This window comes from Cibotium barometz, chromosome 1 (genome assembly GCF_041138505.1).
Source record: "Cibotium barometz isolate CiBa-2024 chromosome 1, ASM4113850v1, whole genome shotgun sequence".
NCBI lineage: Eukaryota > Viridiplantae > Streptophyta > Polypodiopsida > Cyatheales > Cibotiaceae > Cibotium > Cibotium barometz.
This window is the reverse complement of record NC_141046.1, coordinates 18863049-18886407: the sequence shown is the minus strand read 5'-3', so window position 1 is coordinate 18886407 and position 23359 is coordinate 18863049. Positions and strand designations below refer to the sequence as shown.

The following is a 23359-nucleotide window of genomic DNA, read 5'->3' as shown; positions in this document are numbered from 1 at the left end:
TTAATTAATGACTAGTCTATGCCAATTATAGTGACATTTATTGCATGTGTGATTGAGTAATTGAGTGTTTGCGCATGCATGTGTGTGCACTATACTTATAATGAATTACAATCCAATATAATGATTAAGTAGGCATAATTACTTGTATACAATACCTAAGTAGGCATAATTACTTGTATACTAAATAGATCTTGGAGGTAAAATGGGGTATGAGATATTTAATCAAATCTTTATTAAAGTTACATGTAATCTTTTCTTTACACAATCATTTTGAATATTTGAAGGCTTGTCCTTGTATCATATGGTATGTGATCTCACCTCCCAAATGTAAATGAGAGTTTTGGTCGCTTAAGTTTTTACATGTATTGAGAGTTTTTCAAGTAATACATGTAAAAACTTCTAGAGGCCAAAACTCACATTGAAAGGTTCAACTTTGGCATGTGATGTGAGAAGGATGTTAGGAGTGCTTGTATGTCATGCATCTAGTACCTTTCACATTGTTGACCTAGTTTAGTCATAATACATAGGTGTGAAAAGGGTACAACGTTTAAACTAGAGCGATGAAGATGTTTGTGTTTTACATGATACATTCCATCCAAAATGTTAGAAAAAACAGATCGTACAATGGGCAACATAGAAAAATGAGATTAAGTCATTTCGTGGCCCAAGTAAGGCCATACGATTCTTTTATGGCTATGTATATGAGGTGATAGGAGAAAGTACAACCTTGAATGTTAGTGAGTTAAGAAGCTTTGTTTTCCTTGCAAAATAAGAATTGTACAAGTAATCTCTATGAGGATACTCTCACAAGAGTATGCCAATACCCGTTGAAACTTTATTTTTTGATGCTATTCACATGTGGTGCTTAAGCCTATTATATGCTATTCACATGGATGTGCTTAGGCATATTAGATTGCTTATATTAGAGGTCCTCCCCATAGGATGGTATCCCCATTGCCGGTTGCATGCCTCTTGCAAAGAGGATGGGGAGAGGCCTACAAGACAAAAGAATACCCCCCACCCTCTCAAGCTTGTGTATATCATACGTGGAGTGGGTTTTAATGGGTTAGAGCATAATGCAAGGGATAGGGAGTCTACAATTGAACAACATAGATACCATGCTTTGAATAAAATCACGTGTATTCGTGAGGATGCCAAAGAGAGATGAGTTGTGGAAAGTGCCAACTATTTGAGTGTCTAAACGGAAAAGATCGGTAACATATTGAGTATGGGGACATGGAGATGCTTAGGCCTATAAGTTACTCACATGGCATTGTTTAAGCTAACTAGATTGCTTCTATGTTACATGGAGGTTTTTTTTTTCTGAAAAGACATTGCTCACACCACCCCATCTTGTGGAGCAAGGGGAGGGTGAGCACCACCAGCCAAGATGGCCGACGCCCCACCCCTTAAAGGACTAAAGAGAATTACTTATTTAATGCTTATGTTGCTAGCCTTTAAAAAAACACTCTTATTCTAGAAAATTTTGAAAATATATTTAATGAAAATGCAAAACAACATTTTGTTCCCCTATTTAGGCCTATATATTATATTATGGATATATATATGATATAATATATGTAAGCTGCTTAAATCTTCTCTTAAAATATTTTTTAAATGTCCCTTTTTATCCAGAGCTGATTGGCTTTACAGCCTGTCAAGCTTGGACGGGCCGAAAACTTAAAAGAGCACAAGAAACACTCGAGTCTCCTTTTTTTCGTACGTTGACATGATGCCCAATGCTCTAAATCGACTCTTCTTTTTTCGTACGTTGACATGATGCCCAATTGTTTAAATGCGCAAAAATCCATGAAGCTCCCGAACGCAAAGGAAACCTGGTTAGCAGAGAAGGCAAAGGTCTCATCAGCTGCTCGTTTTCCGCCATGGCTGCTGCTCTTGTATTACCTTGCACCAGCTTCTCCTTCAGCAACATGGTGCCCCTCTCTTGCCCGTCTGGCAAGCTTCTGTCTCCCCAAGTAAGATCCTTTATTCACACATTCAGTTTTTCTTTTGTTGAAGCCCTACGGCTATCATTCTTGGCTACGTACATGTATATTTCAGTACAGGCAATGGCTATCTATACATAAGTGTATGTGCGCGCCAGCACGAGCACGAGTGTGTGTGTGTGTGTGTGAGAGAGAGAGAGAGAGAGAGAGCGAGGTCATCAGAACCATGTATGATCGCTCACGACAATGACCAATCATGACAACAAATCACTATACAATGACACTGGCGTTCTGGTTAGGTGCTCTTATGTCAAGGCTGCAAGCTCAGTCTCTGGATGGCAAAGTTGCAGAGAATCTCATAGTATTAGGGTCCAGAATGTGAGCCCTTTAATAGCATATCTATGATTGAGTATGACTCGAGCCATGGAAATATGTGTCTATGTGAAATAATCTACATAGATAAAGCTGGCTGGAATGCTGTGCGCAGGAATGGTCCAAAACCATCTTGAAATAAGCAGTTGTGCCGTCCTTGGTTTCATAGTAGATGGGGCACTTGAAGAAATAGCATCTCTCACTCTTCACCTAATTGATGTCGCATAGATGACAAACTCTACGAGTGTGTTGCACCTAGAGTCATGTCCTTCCTTAACAGTGGTGCAGGTGCAGCCCTGAATCAGCAGTAGAAGGTGGAGGTTTTTGAGCCCCCAATTCAGGAAGTTGTGGATTTGGAGGAGGAGACCAGGGCATCTGCCTAGTTCCTGGCCTGTAGACATTGAGAGCACAGGAAACCAAATTTTTCATCGGATTTCACCTATGAGGCCTTTGCACTCAATATTTTCACATCAGTAAAGCAAGTATTCGGCGAGCAGGGGGCAGGCTTTGGGGCTCAGTGCTGGTGTTATGAGTGTGGTGCAATTGTTTCTTCTGCCTTGTGCAATCAAAGGTTTATTATTGGCTCGTGACAGGTTCCAATATGCAAATGTGATTCGAATACCAAGAGAACAAGAGAGCCCAATGATGCCATTAAGATGCTGATAGGACTTTGACAATGGAAGCTCGTATCATATGAGGAGGGTTGTTTTACAAGTTGGGGGGGGGGAGAGGGGCGAATGGGTCCTTATAGATACCCAAGGAGCTAGATGTTTACCCTTGATTTTTCCCTGAAACTGAAGAGGAGTGTAGTGCCGCTGGACGTGTACCTGGAAGAATGTCACTCAAGGGTTGCTTAATCTCTAGCCAAAGAAGCTGTGGAGTGCTAAAACAACTGATTAGGCCAAAATAGTACATCTTGTAATGAATTCTGTATAAGAAATCATTTCTTAAGAGAATACATATATGCCTAAGATGTCACAAACAGTGTGAAGCACTGAGTGGTTGCTCTTGTGCTAAGGCTGCACAATTGTTTCTGTTGGAGCAACTGCATGACAAAGGTGCACGGAAATCTTATCACTTGAGGGTCTAGATGGTGAGCACTCCCATTCTAGCCTTAGAAGAAGCAACAGTTATGACAACAATAAATATTGATATAAATGATTTTGTATGTGTGTGTGTGTGTGTGTGTGTGTGTGTGTGTGTGTGCGCACAATGCACATGCGCATGGTGCACGTACTTTTGATATATGATGCTGCCTGCAGAGAATTTGTACTGCCTGAATTTGAGGCGATATAAATGAAGAATTAAGTAAATAATAATATTATGATGTCCATTGCCTGTGCTGTATGAATATGCTGTGTTAGCCATTGCCTTTGAAGTGAATGATTATTAGGGACTAGACCTTGCTAAATGTGGTCATTTTGTCAGTTGGCCTCTGGATTTTCAGGGCAGAAGCTAAGAATCCAAGAGAGAAATATGCAGTGCCGTGTTCATGCCCCCTATTTTCTTATCAGAGCACAGCTGAACAAGAACAACAGCAACTTCTCTCACGATCTGATAGAGAGCGGTGAACACTTTTTGGATGACCTTAGTCATTGGATTTCAAAGAAAGTAGCTGAAAAAATTGGTCCTTATTTACCGGAAAACTTCGATGTTCTTGACTGGATTCCAAGTAGCTTCCATGGCAGAATCCATTCTGTGGAAAGGGCTGTAAGTGTTTCATACTTTGAAGTTGGCATGCAATGATATGTTTGTCAAATTGTGTCTGTGTAGTGCGTGGGTGCATGCGCGTGCGTGCGTGCGTGCGTGCGTGCGTGTGTGAGAGAGAGAGAGAGAGAGAGAGAGAGAGAGAGAGGTGTCGTTTGAGTATCAAGCTTGACGATATCGTGCCGGATCCCTCTATTCCGTTCTGTGTGGCTGAGGTCATAGGTGGGGGCCTCAATACTATACTGTAATGGTGGCAAAGCATTTGCCCGCATGCCATGCATGTAACCACTTGTGCATACCAACTGTGTAGGAATGCTTGTCTGGAATAGGGCCTCTATTACCATCGGTGGGCCTCCCATCTCAGCCCGTACAATCTCATGTGGCATAGATGGCTTACTCCTGATCATCCGTGAGATCATCACATGAGGTCTCTCCATATGTCCCCATTCATCATATACATCCTCAGTCTCTAGGCATGTGGGCTCCTCCTCACCCTCCATTTCTGTTTCTGTGAGCTCCTCCTCACCCTCTATTTTTTTTTTGTTTGTTTTTGTTTTGTAAAGGTAAGAACGTAATATTATGCACAGGTAATGTACACAGACCTCATGGCCAACAGCTGGGCTAGAACACAAACTAACTCAGGAAAAGGGGGGACAGAAATAGTAGACAGTCTAGACAATTAATACATTTTCCCGAGCAGTGACGATGGCGCCGAGAAAAAACCTTCTATCAACTATGCATGCAATGGAATTGTGCGGACAATCTGAATCCAAGAAGCGGCCAACTCTTGGCCTACCACATGCGCGGAAGCCATGGCCAAAAGCTGCCACAACAGCAAGCCTCAAATTCGTCCAATATGGCCCTGTCTACCCAACTGGCCATGGAAGATGAATGCATTTCAGGTGAGCCAAATGTGCCACAAGTCTCTATTTCTATGTCATTGGGTTCTTGTTTGTTCTTCCTTCTCTTGTGATATAAGCTTGTGTTAGTTGTCATCTCTTGTCTTCACATATTACACATTAGGGCTATTGTTGGTGTGCTTGCCCGTGTAGGTGTTTCTCCATCTTTCCTCATGTTCCATACTTTTCCTAGATTTTCCAGTCGTGGGGGATGCTAAGTTTGCCCTGTCGGCCTGTTTGTTTGGCTGCTCAGGTGAAGGGCCCATTTTCTTTTGCTGGCCGACTTGTGTATGCTGGCCGATTGGATATTTTCCGGTTGTGGGCTTGTCTTGGGGCTGTCGGCCTGTTTTAGACAGGGCTGACTGCAGCCCCAGCCCATATATATATTGGGCCTTGCCCCCCCACATTGTTGTATCATTGTGTATCGGATCTTCAGTGTATATAGTAGAGTTTATACAGCTTCTCTCTCTCTCTCTCTCTCTCTCTACACTCCTGCATTTTCTCTCTCATAGTAGTTCGTCTCATTTCGGCTGTGCATTCTGACATGGTATTAGAGCCCCAGGTGGCTTGAAGCTTGGAGATAGTGAGAGCTTGAGGGTTTGCTGTTTTTGCTGCAGATTGGAGAATTTTTGGGCTGTTCGGGACATGGAGAAGTAGGTAGAAGGCGGCCATCATTGCTGGATAGCCACCTTGCATAGTGTTTGCAGCCTTTTCTTCATTCCTTTTCCCACCCCCCTCCCTTCACAAGACCTTGTGAATGCTTGAGATGGCAGATTTGCTCAAGATGGCTGAGAAGCATGTGGAGATCTCCACCCTTCCGACATTCCCGGTGGATCGATAGTTGGACGGGACCAACTATGGCATCTGGAAGGTAATGATGGAGTCTTATGATTTGGCTGATTTCATTGTGGTTGGAGTTCCACGGCCAGAGTTGGAAGAGAGTGAGCTTTTACCTTCTACTAGGAAAGAGTGGGAGGCTCATGCACAGTTATGGGATCGTGTCAATGCCCATGTTCGTTCTTTTATCTTCCTTAATTGCAGACCCCAAGTGATCAATCACATCAAACACTTCTTTGTATAACAGGGTATCACCCATGAAGAGGATTTCCTTGGAAGTGCAGAATCCTTCAAAGTCTTCGACGATGCGGGAGCACATCAACAAACTCCAGGCTCTTTAGTAGGAGGTTCTTCAGGCTCGGACAGAGATATCTTTAGAGGATATGGCTATCACTTTGTTGTCTCATCTTACCCCTCAATATTCGGCTTTTTATTCTTCTTTGATCACTAGTGGGAGGCTCAGCGCCATCACATGGGAGGAGGTTGTGCCGATGGTTTTGGATCAGGAAGAGCGGTTTACGAACCCTCCATAGGGCGGAGATTGTGAGGCTCTGACTGGCGAGCGGTCGAAAGGCCGCAACAACAACAACAAGGGCAAAGGGAAGTCTTCACCAGCGAAGTCTTTTGAGAAGAAGCCTGACTCAAAGCGTGATGCTTTGAAGGCCGACTCAAAGCGTGATGCTTTGAAGGCCAAGTGGACTTGTAACCATTGTGGCCAGAAGGGTCGCTATTGGAGGAAGTGTCCTCAGCGGAGTACCGAGAAAAGTGTTGATTCCTTAGCTGCAGTGTAAAGACTCTAGCTTTTGTGCACTTGGAGATTATGGACACAGGTGCTTCATCTTCTTCGAGCAGGGAGGCAGTTGGTCTCACTGCTAGTGATACTCGGGAGTGGATTCTCGACAGTGGTGCTTCCAGGCACATGACTCCTTCTTCACGAGAGTTATTATAGGATCTTCGATGGGGGGCAGACATGTCACATCTTCATTGGTGACAAATCCACTATCCAGATTCACAATGAGGGCAGGTTGGAGATTATTCCTGATGGCAAAGGGGGGAAGCATTCATCCCGGCTTCTTTATATCCCATCCCTTGGTTTTCACCTTTTGTTAGTGCATGAGGTTTGCAAGATTGGCATGCGGGTGGAGTTTGATGAGGATTTTGTTGCTCTCCGGGACAAAGCAATAGGCTAGGCAGTTTGGGAAGGCGGATTGGAGAATGGGATCTACAAACTCTCAACACTCTCTTCTCTGACAGGTGCTCAGCTCGGTGATTTGTGGCATTTCCGTTTTGGCCACTTGAATGTGGATGTGTTGCGGCAGGCTTTTCGGGACCAGATGGTGGATGGCTTGCGAGATGTTGGCAGCAGGCAGGGACACTGTAGTTCTTGCATTCGTGGTAAACAACACAAGGGGTCTTTTCCGAAGCAGGCTACCAGGCGGGCTTCGAAACCTTAGGAGTTGGTACACACCAACTCCTAAGGTTGGTACACACCAACTTGTGTGGACCTATGCAGACTCCATCTTTGGGAGGTTTCTTGTACTCCTATACACACAAGTTGGTACACACCAACTTGTGTGGACCTATGCAGACTCCATCTTTGGGAGGTTTCTTGTACTTCATGCTGCTTGTGGATGATTGTAGCAGGTTTACATGGGTTTATTTTCTTTCCCAGAAGGACCAAGCCTTTGCTCAGTTCAAGGAGTGGCATGTTATGGTGGAAAAGGAGTCTGGATTGCATGTGAAGACTCTTCGGGCTGACAAAGGAGGGGAGTTTTCTTCTAATGCTTTCGTGCGGAACATGGCATTAAGCGAGAGCTGGCCAATACAGGATCGCCTTCAGAGAATGGAGTAGTTGAACGTAAGAACCGGATTGTGGTGGAGATGGCGAGGACGATATTGGAGCATCGTGATCTTCCTCGTCCACTTTGGGGAGAGGTTGTGGCTACGACTGTCCATACCCTCAACCGATCTCTGACGACTTCAGTACCTAAGATGACTCCATTTGAGGCTTATTTTGGCAGGAAACCAGATGTCTCCCATTATCGTGTTTTTGGGAGTGATGTCTGTGTTCACATTCCAAAGAAGCAGAGGGGGAAGCTTGACTCAAAGTCCGAGAAGCTTGTATTTGTGGGATATAACTCTTTTTCCAAAGGCTATAGGTTATTTGACCTAGAGTGGAGCGAGGTTGTTGTCAGCAAGGATGTTGTCTTTGATGAGCATGTTCCAGCTTCCACTGTTGAGGAGCCACCACTTCTTGGAGAACCAGATGAGTATGAGGATGATTCCCCAGGCTATCGTTCCAGCTAGCTAGCCTCAGTTAGTTGTCGAGGTTGAGCCCGAGGTTGGAGATGAGCCCCAATAGCAGCAGGAGGCTCCGCATTCTGTTCGAGTACCAAAGTGGTTGTTAGACACCATTCGGGAGTCAGGTGTTACGGAGGTTCTCTCCAAGTGGACCACAGAGGATGGACCTCGAAGATCGTACAGAGTTCGTGATAAAAGTCAATCAGAGGAGATGTTACTATGCTTTGATATCTCGTATCATTCGGGACAAAGAGCCCACTTGCGTTAAGGAAGCTCTTTTCTAGGAGACTTGGAGGAAAGCCATGCAAGTGGAACTTGAAGCCATAGAGAAGAATAACACTTGGGAGTTGGTTCTGAGGCTGTCAAAACGGTTAGTCATTGGTGTCAAGTGGGTCTACAAGACCAAATATACGTCTGATGGGTCGGTGGACAAGCACAAGGCCATACTTGTGGCTAAGGGCTATGCTCAGCGGCCTAGCATCGACTATGAGGACACTTTTGCACCAACAGCGAGGATGACTACGATTCGGACAGTTCTTGCCCTTGTCTCTTCTCAATGGTGGCCGGTGAATCAGATGAATGTAAAATATACGTTCCTGAATGGTGATTTGTAGGAGGAGGTGTATGTTGAGCAACCTCGAGGCTTTGAGGTTCCGGGATCAAAGGGAATGGTTTACAAGTTACGGAAGGCCTTGTATGGTCTTAAATAGGCTCCCAGGACTTGGAATCAGAAGATTGATTCTTTCTTTCTTAGAAAAGGTTTTCTCATCCCAAAGGCCTCTAGCAATGCATGAACATACCGCTGCTGAGAAACAAAGAACCCTCTATGGGTCTGCCAAATCTCCAATCCCAAAAAGAAATGAAGTAATCCTAAATCCGTCGTCTCAAACTCCTTTGATAAGGCAGCCTTTGATTCTTTCTTTCTTAGAAAAGGTTCTCATCCCAAAGGCCTCTAGCAACGCATGAACATACCGCTGCTGAGAAACAAAGAACCCTCTATGGGTCTGCCAAATCTCCAATCCCAAAAAGAAATGAAGTAATCCTAAATCCGTCATCTCAAACTCCTTTGATAAGGCAGCCTTTCTCACAACTATGTGCTCCACATGACCGCCAGTGAGAATAAGATCATCCACATAAAGGATAATCAAGGTGACCATACCGCGTTCTCGAAAGAGATACAAGTTCGGATCTACAATTGATCTCTAGAACTGCAAGTCTATTTCTTCACCGATGGACCCGAATACCAAAGTGACAGTAAATGATCCTTGTGAGCAGGTTGATGCGTCCTTGTATCGGAAGCTTGTTGGTTCATTGATTTGGTTGCTGAACACTAGATTAGACTTGAGTTTTTCAGTGGGGCTGTTGAGCTCATTCATGCAGACACCTTTGAAGACTCATTGGGACACAGGATTGCGGATCTTGTGGTTTCTGCAGGGTACGAAGGATCGTGCACTCTTCTATGACATTGGAGGGGGAATGAAGGACCGAGTCAGACTCCAAGGTTGGAGTGACGCTGATTGGGGAGGAGATCAAGACGCGAGGAGATCTACATTAGGCTACAACTTTACCCTCGGCTCAGGAGCTATTTCTTGGAGCAGCAAGAGGTAGCCAACTATTGCCTTGTCTTCTACAGAGGCAGAGTATTGGGCTGCTTGTGCTGTTGCTTGCGAGGTTGTGTGGCTGCGGAGGTTACTTGGCGAGTTGGGTTTCCACAGAAGGAACCCACGGTCATCCAGTGCGATAACCAGAGCTGTATAGCTATTGCTCGGAACCCGGTCTTCCTTGCCCGGACCAAGCACATAGAGATACAATATCACTTTTGGTGGGAAGATTTTGGCTGGTGACATCTTGTTTATCTATTGTTCCGACGGAGGACAATGCGGCGGACCTCTTCACGAAGCCTCTACCTCAAGTGATGCTCCGTTAGCACTTGAGCTCACTGGGGTTGGTTCCACATCCAGGAGCTGAGAGGGGGTGTTAGCTGTCATCTCCTGTCTGGACATATTACACATTAGGGCCATTGTTGTGGGTGTGCCCGCCAATGTACGTGTTTCTCCATTTTTCCTCATGTTCCATATTTTTCCCGGATTTTCCAGCCGTGGGGGGTGCTGAGTTTGCCCCGTTGGTCTGTTTGTTTGGCTGCTCAGGTAGAGAGCCCATTTTCTTTTGCTGGCCGACTGGATATTTTCCAGTCGTTTGTCTTGGGGCCGTCGGCCTGTTTTAGACAGGGCCGACTGCAGCCCCAGCTCACATATATAGTGGGCCTTGCCCCCCCACATTGTTGTATCATTGTGTATCGGATCTTCAGTGTATATAGCAGAGTTAATACAGCTTCTCTCTCTCTACACTTCTGCATTTTCTCTCTCACAACAGTTTTGTCTCATTTACGCTGTGCATTCTGACAGTTTGGCCCCCAAATGGCAGCCCCATATAATAGTGTAGGAGTGACCAATTTGTCAAATAGCCATAGGTTCTTGGAACTGTACATGAGCACATAGAGAATGCTGGACTGGTAAAAGTGATTCCCAAGTACACATGAAGTGATATACTTCTCTTCTCTGTATGTAAACTATGGGGCAGATCTGCCAATCCACTGTGGTGTGGTGTTAAAGATCATAACCTTGGTCTTGCCAAGGTTCACAGTAAGGTCCCGTGCTTCAGAGAAGGCCTGCAAAGCATCCAAATGTCTCTATAGCCCTTCCGATGAATCCGAGATGAGGACTATGTCATTTGCATACAAGAGGATCGGTATCAAAACTCCTGCTAGTGGTGCTCCCTACCCTCCTTGTCTGTCCAGCCAATTTGACACCTCATTAATGTAGAGTCCAAAGAGGGTAGGGGACAATGGGCAGCCTTGCTTTACTCCAATCGTGCTGTGTATGATCTTTTGTTGGGGGTAAAGCTCTTGTTGAGCCCCTTGTCACATATGTAAAGTGTGTACATATAAACACACACACACACACACATTATTTTCCAAGGCAAGTTGCATTGGGAAGTAGTGAAATACATATTACGCTACTTGAAGGGTACAGTGGATAAATGCTTATGCTTTGGTGAAGGGTCCATGCATCTAGAGGGGTATTGTGATGCAGACATGGCAGGTGATGTTGATACTTGCAAGTCCACTAGCGGGTATGTGTTTACATTGGCTGGTGGTGCAATTTCATGGTGCTCCAGGCTACAAAGGATAGTTGCACTATCCACTATTGAGGCTGAATATATTTCAGCCACAGGCCTCGAAAGAGGCTATTTGGCTTGGCATACTTGTCACCAAGTTGGGTTTGCAGCAGCACATGCCAGTCATCTATTGTGATAGCGAGAGTGCCATTCATCTGGCTAAGAATGCCATGTTTCATGCGCGTACAAAGCACATTGATGTCCGCTATCACTTTATTAGATAAGTGATAGAAGATGGTCTAGTCACACTGACTAAGATCAAAATGCAAGAAAATCCCTCAGATGTATTTACAAAGAGCCTCGCCAAGTCATCGCATGAGCATTGCCTTGATTTGGTGGGAGTTAGATGATTCTCACACACACACTCCTACAAGATCGCTCATCAAGATCTTTAAGTGGGAGGTTGTTGGGGGTAAAGATCTTGCTGAGCCCCTTGTCACATATGTAAAGTGTGTACATATAAACACACACACACACACACACACACATTATTTTACATGGCCAAATTGGCCCATGTCCGGCCGGACGCCCGGACACATGTGTACCCTAAGTTTTTAATAAAACTCAAGTAGTGTGAGTGTAAGAATAACACTCACGTAAGAAACCTGCAAGGAGTCGACTTCTGCAATCTCTCTCTGTGTGGTTCACAAACTTGCTCCAACTCTCACACTTCTTCACCGACACACTCTCCTCTACACCCCTGGGCTTCTACATCTTTGAGTCTCCCCTTGGGGTGCGTACTCGGCTTGTCACCGACTCTTACAGGGAGTGAATCGCCCATGACACCTCAAATGGGACTCCCAAGTCGTGTAGTCTCCTCATCAGCTGGGCTTGTGGGACTGTTGTCATGTGCATGCACATGGACATGCTAATCCCAAGACTAATCCCTGAAGGGCGGCAGATAAACCGACCTTTTAGGGCATGAGCAGGGCACATGAGGACACTAGAATGGATCCCCATGGATCAGGATCAAGTCAGCCAGGTGTGAATAGCATTCTGGGCAGGTCGGCAGCTTTAATGGATTTTATGTCCATTGAAGCTGGCCGACATCAGTCAACTAGCATGAGTAAGTGTCCAAAAGGCCTCTACAAGGCTTAGCGAGGAAATCTTTTTATTCATCTCTCCTCACTTGAGGGCAGGTCTAGAAATAGGACCCTTGAGGTCTAGATTAGGTTTGGGGCAAGCCTGTGGCTGCCAGAAATACGTACCCTTTTTGTACTATATGAATACACTGAAAATACAACTATCCCTCTCTCTTCTCTCCATCTCTTCTTTGCGTTTTGCATCAAGTTGTTCCTATGAAAGGTGTTTAGGGCTGAAAGAAGACACAGAGCTTCCGCGCATGTAATGTTAGTATTAGAGCATCAGGCTCAGCAAGGCTAAGCTCTAATGGTGTCCGAGATGAAGGTGCACAATCCAAGGAGAGTAACACAAGAAATGGAAGAAGTTCCTAGGAGGTTGGTAGGTGGTTTCCCACAAGACCCAAGGTGCCACTTGTGAATCGGATGCCGCTTGGGGCATACTAGGAAAGGCTTTCAGGAAAACGGTTCCAAGGGATGATGATCATCCAAGGGGTCGAGTGGGAATGCGAGACTCAATACTCAGAAAAAGAAGACCAAAGAAAGTGTTTAGGGATAGGGCATGAAGGGCCAAAGGACAATTGGAAAAGATGCACAAATCTACATTAAACTTTGGAGTGGAATCAGAGCCTTAAGGCAAGGCTTTTAGTGAAAAGGTTGCCAAGAAGGGAAGGATTGTTAGAATTTGGTTGCCACCGATGCATTGTGATGGCACAAATGCATTGTGGTGGATGCATTGTTGAGTTTCATGTCTACATCCTTAGCATAATTGTGGCGTAGCGGAGTGGACCGTCTCCTCCTAGCCAGTGGGTGGTGGTTGCGGCGCTCAGCCCACTCTTGGGCTTACATGGCAAAGGCCCCAAATCCTTTTGGTTTTGCTCCTCCTCTCCGTCTCCGTGTTGCCATCTCGCCATTGCAACCTTCGTTGCTTACGTGCCGTCGCCATTGCCATTGTCGTTGTTGCAATCGTAGCTACCGTCGCCTTGTCTCCACAACACGGTCCTCCACAACCAGGGCTTGCAGTAGCTCCCCATTGTCGCCGCCAGATCACGCCGTGCCTTCCGGATGCTGTCGCTGTCGCTGTCGCTGTCGCCTAGAGTTCCTACCCGACCAGCACGCCGTCGCCCGACACTTGCTCTCTTGTAGTTCTACAGGTCTACACCCTTGAAGCTATGAATTTCATGAGGCTTTAAGCTTGTAGGTACTACCGTTCAGAGTGACAAATTTTGGCGCTTTTCTGAAATCCATGCAATTCAGTACAAATTGAGGCCAACTCTTTGTACAACTTTTGGGGCTTTTCTGAAATTCATGTAATTCATGATGTAGGAGAATCAGGAATTAGGGTTAGGTCATGTGGGAGACATACACAGAGAAGCACAAGGGAGAGAGAGAGAGAGAGAGTTGTGGGGATAAGTCAACTCATCAATGTGTGTGTGTGACTCCCCTATCACACATGTATATTGCACTAGTACACATAGTGCACTTAGTACATTAAAAGTACTAAGTGTACTATGTACTATAACTTATGGGCTTGTACACACTATAAGGGTGGGCATAATGCCTTTACCCCAACAACCTCCCACTTAAAGGCAAAGTGCCCTTAAGTAAAGGAAAAGAAAAATCAGCATGTACATGATAATATACAAGGCCATATCAAGGCTGAAAATGGCCTCATCCAATGCCCATCAAGTGTCTGCAATGAGCAAACCGCTCCGGAGGCAAACTCTTCGTCAACAGATCAGCCGGGTTGTCATCCGTATGAATCTTAACAAGCTGAATTTGCTTGTTCTCTATCACCTCTCTGATGAAGTGATACTTCACATCCACATGCTTCGTCTTTGCATGAAAGACAGGGTTCTTTGCCAACTGGATGGCACTCTGACTGTCACAATGCAACAATGGAATATCCCCTGTATAACCCAAATCAACCACTAACCGAGATAGCCATAATGCCTCCTTGCAAGCCTCTGTGGCTGCAATATACTCGGCTTCTGTAGTAGATAAGGCAGTGCACTTCTGCATCCTGGATATCCATGACACAGCACCTCTTGTGAATGTAAATACATAACCGGTAGTAGACTTCCGGTTATCTGGATGACCGGCATAATCCGAATCCGTGTAACCATGCACTAATGCATCCTGTTTGCCAAAGCAAATGCACATATCCTGTGTGCCCTTCAGGTATCTCATGACACCTTTCACTGCTTCCCAATGCTTCTTGCCAGGGTTGGCCATGTATCTAGAAACCACTCCCACTGCAAATGCAATGTCCGGCCTAGTAGCAACCATGGCATACATGAGACTGCCACAAGCTGAAGCATACGGAATCTTGGCCATATCAGCCCTGTCACTATCCGACTGTGGGCTGTCCATAGCACTGAGTTTCACATATGGAGGCAAAGGAGTACTAGCTTTCTTCCCCCCGTCCATATTGAACCTCTGCAAGACTTTGCCAATGTATTCCTTCTGAGACAAATACAACACATGCTGATTTCTGTCCCGAAGTGTCCGCATACCCAAGATGTGATTTGCATCACCCAAATCCTTCATATCAAAGGTTTCATGCAGCCTCTTCTTCAAGGCATCCATCTCTTTACGAGATTTCCCGGCAATCAACATATCATCAACATACAAGATGAGGATCAATAGACTGCCATCCAAAGCTTTCTTGGTGTACAAGCAGTGATCTATGTCACTTCTCCTGAATTTCTGAGATTTCATGAATGTATCAAATTTATGATACCATTCTCTTGGTGCCTGTTTGAGCCCATAAAGACTCTTTTTCAGCTTGCATACAAGCTTCTCCTTTCCACTTACTGCATAACCCTCTGGCTGCTGCATATATATCTCCTCATGGAGATCACCGTGAAGAAAAGCAGTCTTCACATCCATCTGAATCAAGTCCAGATCATCATGCGCAACCAAAGCTAACACAGCTCTAAGTGTGGTCATTTTGACCACTGGAGAGAAGATCTCCTCAAAGTCCACACCATATTCCTGGTTGAAGCCCTTAGCCACTAACCTGGCTTTGTATCTTGGCTTTGCATCTGGTGCAACTTTGAGCCTGTAAACCCATTTGCATGGCAAAACCTTCTTGCCTGCAGGCAAATGCACCAACTTCCATGTTTCATTTTTATGCAGAGAATCCATCTCTGACTTCATGGCACGCTCCCAAAGAGCCTTGTCTGCCCTCTGTAAAGCCTCCTTATAACATGAGGGCTCCCCACAGTCAGTGAGCATCAAGTAGTCAACCCCTGGAATAAACCTGTCAGGGACTCTGGAGGGTCTAGTGGACCTTCGTACCCAATGACCATCATTTGCAGGTTGCTGTCCAGCCTGCATATCACCCATTGGTGGCTCCTGTTCCATGCCATAAGGCTGAAATATCATGCCCGGTATCTCCTCCAACTGTGGTATATCCATAGGGATATCTTCTGCCATCTCTGGCTGTCCATTTGGACCATTTTCAGCACCATTTAAGGGCTGGTTTTCCTGCTGTAATGGCTGATTTACAGCCCTTTGTTGTTGTCCATGATGTCCATCATCATCAAAGATGACTCTGCCAGGCTCCTGTTGCCTTGCAGGCTCCTTATACATGCATGTTTCATCAAAAATGACATCATTGCTGCGTATGATCTTTCTATTCATGGGATCCCAAAGTCTATACCCCATTTCACCTCTGTCACCATATCCTAGGAATATGCATTTGTGAGTCTTAGGATCAAGTTTGGTGCGCATTTCCCTGCGTATGTGCACGTACGCAACGCAACCAAACACTCTCAAGTGCTTGTATGACGGAGGCTTCCCTGTCCATACTTCTTCTGGCACTTTCCCACCAAGCCTCGTGTTAGGTGACCTGTTTATAAGGTGAACGGCTGTCATAACAGCTTCAGCCCAAAAACCATGAGGTAATGCAGCATGTGACAACATAGAACGGACCTTCTCCTGAATGGTCCTGTTCATCCTCTCTGCTGTCCCGTTTTGTGGAGGATCATAAGGAGTAGAGAGCTCCCTCTTGATGCCTTTAGCATCACAAAAGTCCTGAAACTGTTTGGACATATACTCTCCCCCATTGTCGGAACGCAAAGCCTTCAGTGTTTTGCCAGTTTGATTCTCAACAAGAGCAACAAACTTCTCAAACACTGAGAATGTATCACTCTTCAAACGAAGAGGATAGACCCACACCTTGCGTGTGGCATCATCAATAAAAGACACAAAATATTTTGCCCCTCCCAAAGAAAGCTGAGGCATCTCACATACATCTGTATGCACAAGCTCTAACTGAGCATCTTTCTGTCCAAGAGCTTTCTTGTGGGGGCACTGTAGTTGCCTACCATATATACAATGCTCACAAAACTGAAAACTTGAAAACTTTAGAGAAGGCAAGTAACCCAAACGAGACAATTGCTCCATTCCCTTGACACTCATGTGTCCCAACCGGCTATGCCACATAGAGATTTCCGGCAGCTCGGTTGCATTTACATTAGCATGGTGACAAACACCTGCATGCATAAAGTAAAGAGTGTCCACCTTAGAGCCTCTGGCAACAACCAGTGAGCCCTTACTAATTTTCCACTTTCCACTACCAAATGTGGTAACATAATCAGCATCATCAAGCTGTCCAGTAGAAAGCAGATTCTTCTTGATCTCAGGCACATGCCTGACATCATGGAGCATAAGCTGTGAGCCATCTGAAAATACAAGCCTCACATCACCTCTGCCAAGAATTTTGGATGCATGGTTATCACCCAAATAAACCACTCCTTCATTGCCAGCAGTGTACCTGACAAACAAGTCTCTGCAACCTGTGACATGAAAGGAGGCACCTGAATCAATGATCCATGAGTGCATACCATGACCACCTGTAAGAAGTGAATGGGCATCAAGTGAAGACGTAAATAGGACCTCATCCTCACTGCCACCTGCATGTGACACATTGATTTCTTCAATCTTGACTTCACTTTTGCCCTTTGGCTTTACATCTTTGGCTTCATCTTTCTCTTTGTCTTTGCCTTTTCCCTTTTCCTTTTGATCATTTTTCCATTTGTAGCATTGCTTTTTAATGTGTCCCTTCTTGCCACAATAATGGCATTCCAAATCCTTTTTGGAGCGAGACTTGCTCCTTCCCCTTTCTTGGCTTTTACCCCTTTGCTGGGATCTCCCACGTGCATTCATTGCATTGGACTTTCCAACAGAGTTGTTTTTCCTGTTCATCTCTTCTTGAAGAAGAGCACCCTCAACATCTGCATATGACAGCATAGCATTCGAATTGCTAGTGGCTGTCCTGAATGTGTCCCAACTCTCTGGCAAAGTGCATAACAAAAAAGTGGCTTTGAACTCATCGTCCATCGCCAACTTTTGATTAATGACCTGGCTGACAATACCATTAAACTCATTTAGATGGGCTGTCATAGACGCCCCTTCCTTCATCTGAAGACCTATGAGTTTCTTCAACCAATACACTTTGCTTGAGGCACTTTGCTGGGCATACAAGTCCTGCAATCTCTGCCACATTCCCCAAGCTGTCTTCTCTTCACGAATGCTGAAAAGTAATGAGTCTGACACAGACAACATGATAGTAGATCTTGCCAGCTAATCCATATCTTCCCACTCTTCAGCAGTAAGAGAAGCGGGCATTACACCCCTTTCTTTGATAGGCTTGTGCTGCTTTTTCTGGAGCAACACATTGTAGCACTGGGTTTGCCAAATATCATAATTATGCGAGCCTTCAAGCTTCTTGATGTGAAGCAATGAAGAGCTCTCACCTGTGGTTGCCATAGCAAAATGCAACCTGTCAATGCCTGACTCCCTGCAAGTGTGCAAACACTGCACCAAAAGCACACAAAGTGCTCACAGTTGTTCTCCCAAGCTTTATCTCCCACTGCGGAAGCACAAATGCAACTTTTCTCCCACTTTATGTGATGAAATCACCAAAATCTGGTTGCTGCAGATTTTGGACAGCACCTTAAATGTGCTCTTTTGCCCTTCCAAAGTACTGTACAGCAGTACCAAGTGCTCACCAATGATGTACCAAACCTGTACCGGCAAGTTCAGCAGTTGAAATTGAACCTTTTGGTCACCAAAACAGTGTACAGTCATGCCAAAACATGCACAAAGCTGTGCCAAATCTGTACCAGCAGGTACAGTAGCAATAAATGCTCTCCTGGCTGTCCAAATGAGTGAAAATCAGACTTTTACAGTTCTGTACACTGCATACAACAGTTCCAAGCAGAAATTGGGCAAAAGCCCCTTGACTGCAAGCTGATTTTTGAGGATTCAAGGCATAAATGTCTTGCCTGCTGCTTTGCCAAGCTCAACAAGCATAAAAACTTGAAAAGCCCCTTGATTTGAGATCAATTTCTGATCATGCATGGTACATTGACGCACATGAAGGCATCCAGAGTGTTCACGATGCTTCCCCCTGGCCACATATACATCAAATACATGAAAGCCCCTTGATTTACAGGCACATTGAGTGCTTGTAAGGCATCAGCACATTATCCACAGCATCAAATGCGATCGCCTGCATGCAAATCAACCAAATCGGCACAAAAGCCCCTTGATTTGCACTGCAATTTGCTGCAATTTTGCCCAAATGTGCGATTTTTCACATCATACAGCATGTATGAGTGCTTAATTGCACAATTACATCAAAAGCCCCAAATTTCGACATCCAATTTCCTGCAAATTGATCCTGATTTGACCAATTTCCTGCAAATTGATCCTGATTGTGACCAATGTCACCCAATTTTGCCAATTTTGCTCAAAAATTGAGCAATTGGGCACCTGTACCTACTCAATTGTTGATTGTACTTGCTCAATTGCAAATCCCAAAAAAAAATTGAGGAAAATACCTTGATTTTTGATTTTCCTTCAATTTGCAGGCTGAATTTTGATTGCAGATGCTGTTGCAGGAGAGGGGGGCAATTCTTGCTGATGTGCCTGCAGTGCTGTACGGATGATGATGCTGCAATTTGCTAAATTTGGTGTTGCTTGGGCTGGTCACAGATGTGGCCCTGTTTGGGAAGGCGAAGGACCCTGTCTTTGGCGTAGAGGAGAAGTACCAAGTGATCGAGCCTCTGAATGGAGACCCCTTCGTCGGTGGACTAGAGACGCCAATCACGTCGACGGGCTTCCTTCGCTACTGGCCAGGCGTCGCCTTGTATTCGCCTTCGCTCAAGTCTTGTGCTTCGTATTGCTGCTGTGCGCTTCGCTCGCCTAGTGCCAAGCTACAAGACGGGCTCCGCCCAACGATTCTTCGCTCGTGTGCCTTCGCCTAGCATATGAACGCCCAGCGCTAGCCTCCTCGCTGCCTCAGCCACGCTACACGATTAGCGTGTGTTGACGTATTCGCTATGAGCGCCACCCGCCTACAGCAGCAGCCGCTGGTGGCCACAAAGCGCAACAAGCTTATCGCCTGAGTTCGTCTCTTCGCTCGCCTAGCTTCTCCTTTGGCCTCTTCACCGAGTAGCAGCCTGGGCAGCCACGTGGGCTGGCTACGTGGGCAGCTGGTTGGCCAGCCCCTTTTGTGCTGGTGACCAAAGCTCTGATACCAGTTGATGTAGGAGAATCAGGAATTAGGGTTAGGTCATGTGGGAGACATACACAGAGAAGCACAAGGGAGAGAGAGAGAGAGAGAGTTGTGGGGATAAGTCAACTCATCAATGTGTGTGTGTGACTCCCCTATCACACATGTATATTGCACTAGTACACATAGTGCACTTAGTACATTAAAAGTACTAAGTGTACTATGTACTATAACTTATGGGCTTGTACACACTATAAGGGTGGGCATAATGCCTTTACCCCAACAATTCAACACAAATTGAAGTCAACATATGTACACATTGAGTGTTTTTCTAGACACTATACAGAATCTGCAAGGATACTCTTGCTTGAGGTTGGCATTTGTTTGCATAGGAACATTGGGTTGCTTGGCAGTCCACGTAAGTACTTTTTTATTTGCCTGCGAGTATTAAAGTGTAGATTTTGACATCGTGGCTCAAAATGCGACAAATGTAATTGGCGTGCTATCCTAGGAGGATAAGCTAGATGGATCAAACTACTCCTTGTGGAGTTTCATGATTTGGAATCTGTTGGTAGCCAAAGGGCTTTGAGGCATTGTGTGGTGATGACACTCGCCCACCTACCTTGCAGCCAGTAACATCTCAGAGGGAAGCTGCTCAAAGAGCTCTAGGAGTTGAGGTAAAACATCTTGCTCCTACACGAGAGCAGAGAAGATGGGATTACAGCACATTCCATGTCTTTGATAGGGTCCACCAAGTGAGGTGTGGAGATGGACATCCACACACCGGCTCCTTCTAGCGATAACTGAGTGTAGAAAGACCAAGTATGATAGTTGGTTGTTGTAATCTTCATGGAGTCACTAACTCGGGGAGGATTGTAGGATGGTATATGGTAGGGGTGGGAGCAAGACCTGGATGAGAGAAACTTAGAGAAGAAAGATTGGGAAGAGGAACCGCCTGGGGAGCAAGAGGAGAGAAAGAAGAAAGGGAGGGAGCGTGGGAAAAGAGAAACAGAGAAAGCAAATCTCTGAGGAAACCTATCCTCAGCACCTAGAAGGGAGCTTCAGCCTCCAAGTGCAAAAAATGCAGCAGTCCCAGAGTACAGATGTAGAAAATGCGGCAAAATTGATGAAGCCTCTGCTCCAATCAGAAAAAACGCAGCAATTTTTGTAGATCAGCCTCTGGCTCTGATACCATGAAAGAAAGAGCATCACAGGTTGTAGGCCCAAAGCACAAACTATAGAAGGCTAGAAACAGTTGATTATTGTTGAAATGAGCACGAGGGAAGCCCGTAGGTGCTTACAAGCATAAGAGATTGTTGCTATAGCCAATGACTTCCAGCAGATATGCAAGAATGAGATGAAAAGTGAGGGGAAGGGTGAGAACCCTTATATATCCCTCCAGAGAGCTGGTCGGCCAGCTGTCCAGTAGCATAAAATGCTATAAAATGCCTAAAAAATGGTAGAAAAAACCCAAATAATATCTGCTAAATATGCCAATGTAGGATCTCATAAAATGACCAGTACAAGCATGAAAAGGTGATGTAGACCCTCTGGAGATGATATATTCCAACATTCTTTGCCTCCCTAGTGTCTGACACATGAACGGATGTGCGGTACGATACTCCTCTTCATGGAGAGGGCAATGAGGGCATGTGCTTGTGCATCTTTAGAGTCCCATCGTCTTTGATTTGCAGTAGGAGGTGCCTGTGCCTGTATCATGTAGCGACTGCAACTTCTCCAGTAGATGCTCCAGGAGTAGGTTGCTATGCAGTAGCCGTTGGACGAGCATCATCGCCTATGACAATACCCCAAAGCCCTTTTACTACCTCATCATATAGGCCCACAACGGGTATTTAGTCTTGTCAAGCTTGTCCTCAGCAGAGAGCATCTCGAATACATCATTATTAGCCATGACTCAAAGCAAACTAACAAGTTTCCCTAAGCAAATGTCCTTGCACAATGCACTGCAGACACTCAATGTCCACTGGAAGGCAGTCTTCTGAGATGCCCAATGACCCACTGATGACAAAGACCTCCAAGTGTATTGAAATGACAGAGTGTAGGGGTAGAAAAGTTATCTGAATAGAGGCTTCATGACCAAAAAGGACCCTAGTGATGGGTGTCGCAATGTTGTATGTCGACGTTGATTGCACGAGGAATGCCGGAATCAACCCAAGGCTCAATTGAGCTCTGTTTTCGAGAAAGCTGAAAATTCATAGAAGGGTTTTGATGGCCTAAACAGGCTCCAATTATGGATTTCTTTGGTTGGCTTGGTACAACAACAGAAAGCCAAAAGTGGATTATATGCGTACTTTTGGGTGTTTGGCATATGCTCTTGTTCCAGAGCAACTCAAAACAACGCTAGACGATAAAGCAATCAAATGCATCTTTGTGGGCTAGAATAATGAGAGCAAGGAATACCGTCTCTATAATCTAGTGACACGTTGGATTTTTATAGCAGAGATGTGATATTTGCTGAAAATTCAGTTCAGCCCATGCTCAGCTTGTATAAAAGTCATGATATAGGCTTACATGACATGTTTGATGGGCTTTTACCCATAGCCATTAGTGCGGATTCAGTTCAGTCAGCCCCTGTTTAGGATATGCCTCACGTCAGAGGTGGGTGATGCAGGCTTTGCCCGGGACAACCCAACAGAAGATCCGGGAAAGTAGACCAGTTACCACCTTGCTGGAATTTCTGGAGTTGGCTTCCCAACTCGAAAATGCACGCACAATGTTTGAACGTGATACAGGCTCTTCAACTTTTTCCATTCTACCTTCGGAGGACCTAGTAGCTCAACTTAAGCTTGAGCTAGAGGCATTGAAGCTGAGTGAGAAGACCCAGAAGGAAGAAAGTACTTTGGCACAACTCAAGAAGGAGATTGAGGATCCCAAGTCTTAGCAAGAGTCTATGGAAGGCTTACACCACTATCTTGGCATTGAGTTTATGCATAGAGATGAAGGCATTGTTATGCAGCAAACTAAGTACATAAATTGTTTACTGAAAAGGTTTCACATGGAAGAGTGCAAGAGTTCTACTCCAGAAGAACCAGGTTTACAGCTCAGCATGCACGGCGTTGGTGAACCTTTTTAAGCCGGTATTTATAGCCAGGCAGTGGGATGCCTCATTTACTTGTGTAACACGAGGCTTGACACAGCTTTTGGGGTGTCTTTGTTGAGAAAATTCATGCACAGCCTAGGCACAAAGCATTGGCAAGCAGTGAAACACATTTTCTGATATCTACAGGGTACCTTGGATCTTGGTTTGTTCTATCCCAAGGGGGGCAGCTTGCTACTTTATGCATATAGTGATTCAGATTGGGCTAGTGATTATGATACTAATCAATCCACTAGTGGGAATTGTCTTTTTCTTGTGGTAGTTCATGCATATCTTGGTTGAGTAAAAAAGCAACCCATTGTTGCCACATCTACCTGTGAGGTTGAGTACATGGTAGCCTTCACTGCTACGGTAGATTGTGTATGGCTGAGGAGATTATTGGTTGTAGAGGGGTC

The 23359-nt window shown here is 45.2% G+C and overlaps 1 protein-coding gene across 1 annotated transcript in view; it reads left to right on the top strand.

The window, feature by feature from the left end:
• Nucleotides 1–1764: 1764 nt before the first annotated feature.
• The window catches only part of LOC147641685 (mechanosensitive ion channel protein 1, mitochondrial-like), a 49189-nt gene continuing 27594 nt past the window's right edge, over nucleotides 1765–23359 (top strand). The window contains exons 1-2 of the mRNA XM_086798455.1: nucleotides 1765–1976; nucleotides 3747–4028. Coding sequence (XP_086654581.1) covers nucleotides 1884–1976; nucleotides 3747–4028 — 375 coding nt within the window. The 5' untranslated portion in view covers nucleotides 1765–1883. The remainder of the gene's footprint in view (nucleotides 1977–3746; nucleotides 4029–23359) is intronic.